The sequence below is a fragment of the Felis catus genome, chromosome X, assembly GCF_018350175.1.
Source record: "Felis catus isolate Fca126 chromosome X, F.catus_Fca126_mat1.0, whole genome shotgun sequence".
Lineage (NCBI taxonomy): Eukaryota > Metazoa > Chordata > Mammalia > Carnivora > Felidae > Felis > Felis catus.
The window spans coordinates 122,115,960-122,126,133 of NC_058386.1; the positions used below are offsets into that span (position 1 = coordinate 122,115,960).

The window sequence follows — 10,174 nt, forward strand, 5'->3', positions numbered from 1 at the left end:
CCTTGCTGCCCGGCCGGGCCCCTTCTCTCTGCCGGCCCGAACCAGGCATCCCAGACTGAGGCTCCCACCTCTGTCACCATCCTTTCCGGGATCCTCACCTTGACTCTGACCGGCTCGGGCCGTGCCCCCGCCCTCTACACAGCTGAGTCTGTGCGCCTCAGATCCAGGCTCTCACTCCCTGACTTCCTGGAGACGGAGGCAGGGAGCACACCGCAGCCACTGTCCCCACCCCGCTACATTGTGATCAGCTACCCAGAAGGCATCACACTGACCAGAGACACCAAGCCAGCCTGGCTCAGGATGTCTCCACTGTAGGGCTCCCCCTGGAGCCACACTGCCTCACCCTCCTTTGATTTGTTCTGCTCCTCTTAGGGGACCCTTCCCTGCCTTCCCACTGGGACTGTCGCTGCTAGACAGTCACCTAGGGGTGGGACGTGTCCCGCCTCTCCTAGTGTCCTCACTGCCAACACAGGGCCCTTCCGAGAGTGAGCAGAGCTCAGCGAATGTCCGGCCACAAATGTCCCAGTGAGCTGGGGACCTCTGCTCAGATCGAGTGTCTCCTCCTTTCTTGGAGACCCAAGCAAAGGCAGGCACACATCTCTATGTCCCTCGTCCAGAATGACAGACGACAAGGGACGAGAAGCAAGAACGAACATCTTTTATTGCTCCATGCCCTGAAACCATCCGTTTACTGCCAAGGTCTTCACGTTTGCAAGACATCCCTGTCTGTGCCCAGCCCAGGCACCGCGTTTCCCTTCTGGATCCCGAACGAGGACGGAAGGGTTCCCAGCTCGTTGCACCAAACGGCACAACTCTGACTCTTGAACACCTGTGGCGTGGGTGCCACTCCCACACTGAGCCCGAAGCTCACGAAACCTTCTATGACAAGGAACAACATCGGAAAACTTCCTCGAGGAAACAAAGATCGATTTCCGAGGCCACGTAGACAGAGAACAAGAACCCACCCAAACGCGCGCTTGGCCCCGCTTTCCCCCAAGCCGCCCTGGCCCTCCACTACTCACAACGCCCAGCGCCCGCTCTGCTCGCACTCGCAGGGGAGAAGTGGCCTGGCTTCGTGCCCCGCAGGAGAAGCTGCTCGACCCCAGGTGGGAACGGGCCCGGCTGCCCCTCGGGCTCAGGCCCGCTCTTCCTCATGGCTCACAGCCTCTTCGGACAGACACGGAGACCCGGGCTGCCTGCTGTTGACCGCGAGGAAGTGCTGCAGCACTTGCACGCCACTGGTTTCTGCGTGGGCCCTGGGACCCCACAGGAACTCGTAGCGTGCGGGCTCGCTGCCGGGCACCTGCCGGTACTCCAGGTACCCTTCCTGCACCCAGACGTCGGTCAGCAGCTCCCTGGGCTCCCCATAGAATACGTGCTCCCTGCCGGCATACACCCCCATGACCCCCAGCGCTTCCCACACCGCCTCCTCAGGGGCACGGTCCTCCTCCAGGAGGATCACCCACAGGACCAGCACCAGGAGGCTGGTCTTGGGCATGCCGTTCCTACCACTCGGCGTCCCATCGCAGCTGAGGCCCAGGATGCTGACCAGGACGTAGGAGCCCTCGCGGGGGTCCACTTCCTTCACGTCGACTCCAAAGACCAGCTGCAGATACTCGCAGGCTCGGCGGAAGATCACGGGGAAGCGGTCCTGGTCATCTTGGCTAACCGCCGCCAGCATCTCCGCCCGTGTGGTCGGCTGCTTGGTGCGATACTTGAGGAGCAGAAGCAGCACCAGGCTGGCCACCTTCACGCGGAGAGCATCTGGGAGCGAGGCCTGGGCCCCTGCCGGGGCCCCCCAGGTGCTCGACCCCTCCTCATCGGGGCTGCTGGAGCCCTGGTGGGACTGGCTCCCCGAAGCGCCTGCCATGGCCCTGGGGGAGGGGCAGGAGCTCCGAGGGCTCTGGGGAGGACTCGGGGACCCGGCAGCAGCAGACCCCTCCTCCAGGGGGACCAGAATGAGGACAGAGCAGGAGGAGGACAGGGAGGAAGAGGAGGAGGAGGAGGAGGAGGGAGATGGGTACCCCCCCTCCTCCTCCTCTGCTTTCTCCTCCTCCAACTCCACCTCCTCTTCCAACTCCTCCTCTTCCTCCGACTCCACCTCCTCCACCTCCAACTCCACCTCCAACTCCACCTCCAACTCCTCCTCTTCCAACTCCTTTTCCTCGGACTCCACCTCCTCCACCTCCACCTCCCCACCTCCACCTCCACCTCCTCCACCTCAACCTCCACCTCCAAATCCACTTCTTCCACCTCCTCCTCCTCCTCCACCTTCTCCTCCTTCAACTCCACCTCCTCCACCTCCTCCTCCTCCAAATCCACCTCCTCCACCTCCTCCAACTCCACCTCCTCCTTCTTCAACTCCACCTCCTCCTTCTTCAACTCCACCTCCTCCACCTCCGTGTCCTCAGGCTCTGGCAGCGGTGCATCCCATGGCAGCGGGACCTCTCTTGGCTCCTCCTTAAGCTTGCAGAGCTCACTCCTCTGACGCAGGGGCATGATGGTCGCCAAACCCTGAAGACAGAAGAGGGGTGGCTCCTCAGGGGGAGGCCCAGCCCACCCAGACCCCGAGCTCCCAGGCCTGAGAGCGGGGCCGCGTGGGGGTTGGGGGCCGAGGGGTCCCCTCTGGGGTGGGATGGGCGAGCCCCCGGCCCCACGCGCGGAGCACGCACCTCGCCTGGACAACCGACTGGCACGCGGCCTCGCCTCCTCTGCTCTGTGACCTCAGGACTCCTGCCTCAGACCAAGGCCTCAACTGCAGAGCTCGCAGAGCCCCTGGAAGAGGGAGGGATGGAGGGAGGGAGGGGGGGAAGGAGGGGGCGCCTCAGGGTCTCAGGGTGGGTGCAGACCGCGAGCACCGCCCCGGGCCCCCACCCCCCACTGCGGCCAGGAGATTCTGGCCAGGACTCTGGGCGGCCCCGCCCCGGGAGCCCCCACCCCCCACCCCCCATCCAGCCTGGGCCTGCCCCTTCCGGGCCTCCCCTGACAGCCAGAGCGGACCCGAGCGGCAGGGCAGGCCTGGGCCCTACGCAGGTGTCCTGGGCTGGGAGGCAGCGCCTCCTCTCTCCCCTGCACCCCGGCCAGGGCCCTGGATCCTGCCTCGGCTGACCGGGGTCCAGCCCCGCACACCAAGGCCCTCCCCTCGCCCAGACCCACCGCGGGGGCGGCTTTCCGAGGGCGGACCCCGGGGCTGGGGTCCAAGGGGCCTCCGGCCGTCCTCCCGCAGGGCTCTCCCGGGGAGCCCCGGGCCCGCTGCCTCCCACCAGAGCCCTCACGGCCCGGCGAGGTCCGGGCCAAGGCGGCTGGCGTCGCACGAGGCGACCAAGTCCGGGGAGGCCCGGGGCCGATGGCGGGGGGCTCACGTGGCTTCCTTGGGGTCCCTCAGCCCTATCCTCTCGTCCCCATCCGGACTCCCTGGGCGGCCTGGGCCTCGGGCTCTGCCGCCTGACGCCGGCTCCTCGCGCGCAACCAGCTCTCAGTCGGGCTGGGACCCAGAGCCCGAGTCCGCCCACGCCGCACGCCCTGGTCACAGTCGTCGTGGTCGCGCCACCCTGCGGCCTCCACCGCCGCCCCCACCGCCGCACTCATTCCCCTCTGGGTCCCGGCTCCCTCGCTCCTCCCTCTGGGCCTCACCTCGAAGCCCACGAGGCTCTGCGCCCTTCCCGCGCCTGACGGGATTCGAGGCGCGGCCGGAAGACGCCGACGCCCACGCCGACGCCCACGCCGACGCCGAGGCCCCCTCGCCACGCCCCGCCCCGCCAGTCTCTTGAGACCCGGATGCGGAAGTCCAGACACCCCGCGGGGCCTCATTCCCACTAGGCGCTTCCCTAGGCTGCCGCTAGGGGTCGCCTTCCGGGCCGGGGCCGGGGCCTGGGTTCTGGGGGGCCAGAGTCCCTCCCTCGGTGTTCCCTCCGTGGCCTCCTGCACCCCGGGGATGGCCTGTGCGCGTGGCCGCTGACGATGGGAACTCGTGCCCCTCAGACCGGGGTCCGAAGGTCTCTGGGACGCACCGCCCAGGCTCAGTGACGGGGCGCCCGCCACCTCCTGCCACCCGATGCAGGGGCTCCCTGGGCCTGCGGCACGGACTGACTTCGTAGCTCTGGGCTGGGGTGGACCTGGTCTCCTGACAGCACCTGGGCCCTCCTCCCGTCTGCCCACCGGAGCGGCTGCTCCCGACAGACAGCGGGTCCTCGGTTCTCCCCAGCTCACCCATCCGACCCCCACTCCCCCGTCCAGGTGATCCGAGACCTGGATGCCCAAGTCCAGCCTCGCCCAGTGTCCCCATCCCTCCCGGGGGCCTGCGCGGACTGACTCTGTTGTGGGGTCCAGGCTCCTTTGCCTGCAGGTCCCTCTGTTCCTCATTAGGAATCGCCCCGGGACACGGGCCCTGCCCTCTGCCCACCTGAGGTATCCCAGCCACCCCCCGCCCCCTGCGCCTCCTCCGGTGTCTCTGAGACCCGGCTGCGGAAGTCTGGCCCGACTCTCCTCCGCGAGTCCCCATGCCTCCCAAGGGCCCTTCTCAGAAGGCCTGAGGTCTTGAACTTTGGGACGTCCCCTCTGTCCTGGGGACCCGAGTCCCTCAGTCCTCCCTCTGACCCCCACCTGGACACCGTGGCCCCGTCCTGTGTCCCTGCCCTTTCCTGACCTAGGATCCTGTCCCTCACCCCAAGGTCCTCAGCTTCCTCAGATCCCCGAGGCACAGTTGAGTGGACGGGGCCTGCGGCCACCCTCTACACGTACCCCGGCACCGAGGCCCAGGCTGATCTCCTCTCCCCGGGGCGGGATGGGCCCTGCGGATCTCCATGAAGTCCCGACACCTGCTGCAGAGGAGCCTGGGCCCGTCCCCCCTATTATTCCTGCCGCCCCGCCACACACACTTCCGACTTTTCTCTCTTCCAACTGTTCCTGCTGGTTACTTGGTCCTGCTCAGATAGGCCTGAACAAAGCCTCCTGTTTTCTTGCTCCTAGGACAAGTTGTCCTCAGAGGAGGGTCTCAGTTGGTAGCCCCCCTTCTATTCCTCCCCCCTCTCTTCTTGCTTTGGTCTCTTCTAGCTGTTCTTGCTGGTTGGTTGGTTCTGCTCCGACAGGGCCCCATCAAAGTGTTCTATTTTCTTGACCCCATGTCAAGTTGTCCTCAGAGTACTGTTGCAGTTGGTAGCGCCCCCCCCATTTATTCCTGCCGCACCCCCACCCCCCACACACACATTTCTTGCTTTGGTCTCTTCCAACTGTAATCACTGGTGTGTTGGTCATGCTCAGATATGTCCCAGCAAAGAGTCCTGTTGCCTTGTCCCCAACACAAGTTGTCCTCAGAGTAGGGACTCAGTTGGCAGCCCCCCTATTACTCCTGCTCCCTCCCACTTACTGGTTTGGTCTCTTCCAACGATTCCTGATGTGTAGTTGGTCCTGCTCAACAGGCCCCAATAAAGAGTCCTGTTTTCTTGCCCCCTGGGTCAAGTAGTGTTCCAAGTAGGGTCTCAGTTACTAGGCCCCTTTCATTCCTGCTCACCACACTTCCTGCTTTGGTCTCTTCCAACTCTTCCTGCTGGTTCGATGGTCCTACTCAGATTGGCTCCAAATAAGAGTCTTAATTTACTTGCCCGCTTTGTCCAATTGTTCTCAGAGTATGGTCTCAGCTGGTAGCCCCCTTTTATTCCTGCCCCCCAATTCCTGCTTTGGCCTCTTCCGACTGTTCCCACTGGTTAGTTGGTCCTACTCACATTGGCCCCCAAAGAGTCCTATTATCTTGCCGCCAGGTTAAGTTGTCAGAATTGGGTCCCATTTGGCAGCCCCCCTCTTATCCCCCCCTCCATTCCCGTTTGGTTCTCTTCCAAAGGCTCCTGCTGCTTATTTGCTCCTGCTCAGATAGGACCGAACAAACAGTCTTGTTTTCTTACCATCTAGATCAAGTTGTCCCCAGAGTAGGGTCTTACTTGGTAGCCCCCCTTTTTTTCCTGCCCTCCCACTCTGTCTACTTGGGTCTCTTCCAACGGTTCCTGCTTGTTACTTGGTCCTGCTCAGATAGGGCCCAACAAAGAGTCCTATTTTCTTTCCCCCAGGTCAAGTGGTCATCAGAGTAGGGAGTCGGTTGGTGCCCCCCCTTTTATTCCTATTGCCCACCCCACACTTCCTGCTTCAGTCTTTTCAACCTGTTCCTGCTGGTTAATTGGTCCTGCTCAGATAGGCCCCAACTACGAGTCCTATTTTTATTCCACTAGGTCAAGTTGACCTCAGAGTAGGATTTCAGGTGGTAGCCTCCCCTTTTATTCCTGCCTCCCCCTTCCTGCTTTGGTCTCTTCCAACTGTTCCTATAGGTTAGTTTGTCCTGCTTGTATGTGTCTCAACAAAGAATCCTATTTTCCTGCCCCTAGGACAAGTTGTCCTCACAGTTGTGTTTAATTTGGCACCCCCCTTTTGTACCTGCTGACCACGCCACCCCCCCCCACACACACACTTCCTGGTTTGGCCTCTTTCAACTGCTCCTGCTGATTAGTTGGTCTTGTTCAGGTAAGGCCCAACAAAAAGTCCTGTTTCCTTGGCCCCAGGTCAAGTTGTCCTCAGAGTTGGGTTTAAGTTTGTAGGCCCCCTTTTATTGCCCCCCCTACACTTCTCACTTTGGTCTCTTTCATCTCTTCCTGCTGGTTAGTTGGCCCTGCTCAGATTGGCTGCACCAGGATTCCTGTTTTCTTTCCCCCCAGGTCAAGTTGTCTCCAGAGTAGGGTCTTAGTTGGTAGCCCCCTTTTATTCCCGATCCACCCAGTTCCTGCTTTGGTATCTTCCAAGTGTTCCTTCTCAAGTAAGCTGCAAGAAACAGTCCTAATTTCATGCCCCTAGGTCACTTTGTTCTCAGCATCTGGTTTAATTTGGTAGTCCCCTTTATATTCCTGCCACTCCTCCAAACACACTTCCTGGTTTGGTCTCTTCCAACTGTTCCTGCTGGTTAGTTGGTCCAGCTCACATAGGCACGAACCAAGAGTCCTCTTTTCTTGCCCCCGAGGTCACGTTGTCCTCAGAGTAGGGTGTGGTTTGGTTGCCTCCCTTTTTTCCTGCCCCCCCCCACTTCCTGCTTTGGTCCATTCCAACTGCTCTATTGGTTACTTGGTCCTGCTCACATGGGCCACAAAAGGGAGTCCTGTTTTCTTGCCCCCAGGCCAAGTCGTCCTCAGATTAGGGTCTCAGTTGGTAGCCCCCGTTTATACCTGCCCTGGCAAACTTCTCGCTTTGGTCTCTTCAAGTACTTCTGGTGGCTAGTTGGTCCTGGTCAGATAGGCCCCAACAAAGAGCCCTGTTTACTTGCCCCAGTTCAAGTTGTCCTCAGAGTAGGGTCTTCGTTGGTAGCCCCCCTTTTACTCATGCCTCCCACACTTCCTGCTTTGGTGTCTTCCAGCTCTTCCTGCTGATTAGGTAGTACCGCTCAGATAGGCCAGAAGGAAGAACCCTGGTTTCTTGCCCCCCAGGTCACGTTGTCCATAGAGTAGGATCTCAGTTGGTGTCCACTTTTATTCCTGCCCCCCTATTTCCTGCTTTGATCTCGTCCAACTGTTCCTGCTCGTTAGTTGGTCCGACTCAGATAGGCCCCAATAAGAGACATGTTTTCTTGCCTCGTGTGTCAAGTTGTCCACAGGGTAGCATCTCAATTTGTAGCCCCCCATTTGTTCCTGCCCCCCCCACCTTCCTGGTTTGGTCCTTCCAGATTTTATTGCTGGTTGGTTGGTCCTGCTCAGATAGGCCACAACAAAAAGTCCTATTTTCTTGCCACCAAGTCAACTTGTCCTCAGAGTAGGATTTCAGTTTGTAGTCCCCCTTTTATTCCCTCCCCACCTCACTTCCTGCTTTGGTCTCTTCCAACTGTTCCTGCTGGTTAGTTCGTCCTTATCAGATAGGTCCCAACAAAGAGCCCTGTTTTCTTGCCCCCTAGATCAAGTTGCCCTCAGAGTATGGTCTCAGTTACTAGCCCCCCCTTTTATTCCTGCCCCCCACACTTCCTGCATTAGTCTCTTCCAACTGTTCCTGCTGGGTAGACATCAATCTCAGATAGGACCCCCCAAAATGTCCTGTTTTATGGCCCCCAGAGTCAAGCTGTCCTCAGAGTACGGTCTCAGTTGGGAGCACCATTTTTATTGCTGCCCCCCCGACACTTCCCGCTTTGGACTGTTCCAACCCTTCCTGCTGGTATAGTTGGTACTGCTCAGATAGGCCCCATCAAAGAAACATATTTTCTGCCTCCTAGGTAAAGTTGTTTCCAGAGTAGGGTCTTAGTTGGTAGCACCCCTTTTATAGCTCCCCCCCGCCCCGCCACCACTTCTCAATTTGGTCTCTTGCAACTGTTCCTTTATCCTGCTCAGATAGGCCCCAACAAAGAGTCCTATTTTCATGCCCCTAGGTCAAGCTGTCCTCAAAGTAGGGTTTAAATGGTAGCCCCCTTTTTATTCCTGCCACCACCACCCCCAACACACAGTTCCTGCTTTGTTCTCTTCCAACTCTTACTACTGGTTAGTCGGTACTGCTCAGATAGGCCCCAAAATAATCGTGTTTCCTTGCCCCCAGGTCAAGTTGTTCTCAGAGTTGGGTATAAGGTGGTAGCCCCCGCTTTTATTCCTGTACCTCACACACGTCCCTTCTTGGCCTCTTCCAACTTCTCCTGTTAGTTAGTTGGTCCTGCTCAGATAGGCCCCAACAAAAAGTCCTGTTTTCTTACCCCCAGATTAACTTGCCCTCAGAGTACTGTCTCCATTGGTAGCCCCCTTTTTATTCCTGTCCCACAACGCTTCTTGCTCTGGTCTCTTCCAACTGTTCCTGCTGGTGAGTGCGTCTTCTCAGCCCCGAAGAAAGAGTCCCGTTTCTTGCCCCCAAGGTCAAGTTGTCCTCAGAGTAGGGTCTGACTTGGTTGCCCCTGTTTTATGTCTGAACCCCCACACTTCTCGCTTTGGTCTCTTCCAACTCTTCCCGCTGATTAGTTGATCCTGCTCAGAGAGGCCCAGACCAAGTTTCCTGTTTTGTTGCCCCCCAGGTCAAGTTGTCCTCAGAGTAGGGTCTCAGTTGGTTGCCACCATTTTATTTCTTCCCCCCCCCCCAATTCCCACTTTGGCCTCTTCAAACTGTTCTTGTGGGTTAGTTGGTCCTGCTCAGATAGGCCCCCCAAGAGTCCTGATTTATTGCCCCTAGGTCAAGTTGTCCTCAGAGTAGGATCTGAGTTCGTAGACCCCCTTTGATTCCTGCTCCCCCCCCACACACACTTCCCACATCGGTGTGCTCCAACTGTACCCGCTGGTTGGTTGGTCCTGCTCAGATAGGCCCCACCAAGAGTCCTGTTTTCTTGATCCCTAATTCAAATTGTCCCCAGGGTAGTGTCTCAGTTTGAAGCCCCCCTTTTATTCCCTCCCCCACCACTTCCCGCTTTGATCCCTACCAACTACTCCTGCTGCTTAGTTGGTACTTCTCAGATAGGCCCCAGTAAAGAGTCCTATTTTCCTGCTCCAGGCCACATTGTCCTCAGAGTAGGGTCTCAGTCCATAGGCCCCTTTGAAGCCAACACCCCTCTTTGGTCTCTTCCAAATTCTCCTGCTGGTTAGTTGGTCCTGGTCAGATAGGCCCTAACAAAGAGTCCTGTTCTCTTGTTCCAGGTTGTCCTCAGAGGAGGGTGTAAATTGGTAGCCCCACTTTTATTGCTGTCCCCCCCACATGTCCCACTGTGGTCTGCTCCAACTGTTCCTGCTGGTTTGTCGGTCCTGCTTAGATAGTCCTCCACAAAGAGTCCTGTTCTTGCCCTCGAGGTCAAGTTTTCCCCAGAGTATGGTCTCAGTTGGTAGCCTCCCGTTTCATTCCTTCCTCCCCACACTTTCTGCTTGGGTCTCTAACAACCGTTCCTGCTGGTTAGCTGGTCCTGCTTAGATAGGCCCCGCAAAAGAGTCCTGTTTACTTGCCCCCAAGGTCATGTTGTCCTCAGAGTAGTGTGTCAGTTAGGAGCCCTCCTTTTATTAATGCCCCTCCCAACTGCCACTTCCCACTTTGGTCTCTTCCAAGTGTTCCTGGCGGTGAGTTGTTCCCTTTTTAGATAGGTCCCAACAAAGAGTCCTGTTTTCTTGTCCCCAGGTCAAGGTGTCCTTAGAGTTGGATTTAAGTTGGTAGTCCCCCTTTTATTCCTGCACCCCACACACTTCCCTCCTTGGTCTCT

General features: G+C 58.7%; 1 protein-coding gene across 1 annotated transcript; it reads right to left on the reverse strand.

Moving 5' to 3' along the window:
* Positions 1-642: 642 nt before the first annotated feature.
* On the reverse strand, positions 643-2,074 carry LOC123383271 (melanoma-associated antigen 9-like). The gene is made up of 2 exons (XM_045050360.1): positions 1,023-2,074; positions 643-879 (listed from the first exon to the last, which is right to left on the reverse strand). The coding sequence occupies exon 1, from the start codon at positions 1,868-1,870 to the stop codon at positions 1,136-1,138; it is 735 nt and encodes a 244-aa protein (XP_044906295.1). The 5' UTR covers positions 1,871-2,074; the 3' UTR covers positions 643-879; positions 1,023-1,135.
* Between the last annotated feature and the right edge of the window lie 8,100 nt (positions 2,075-10,174).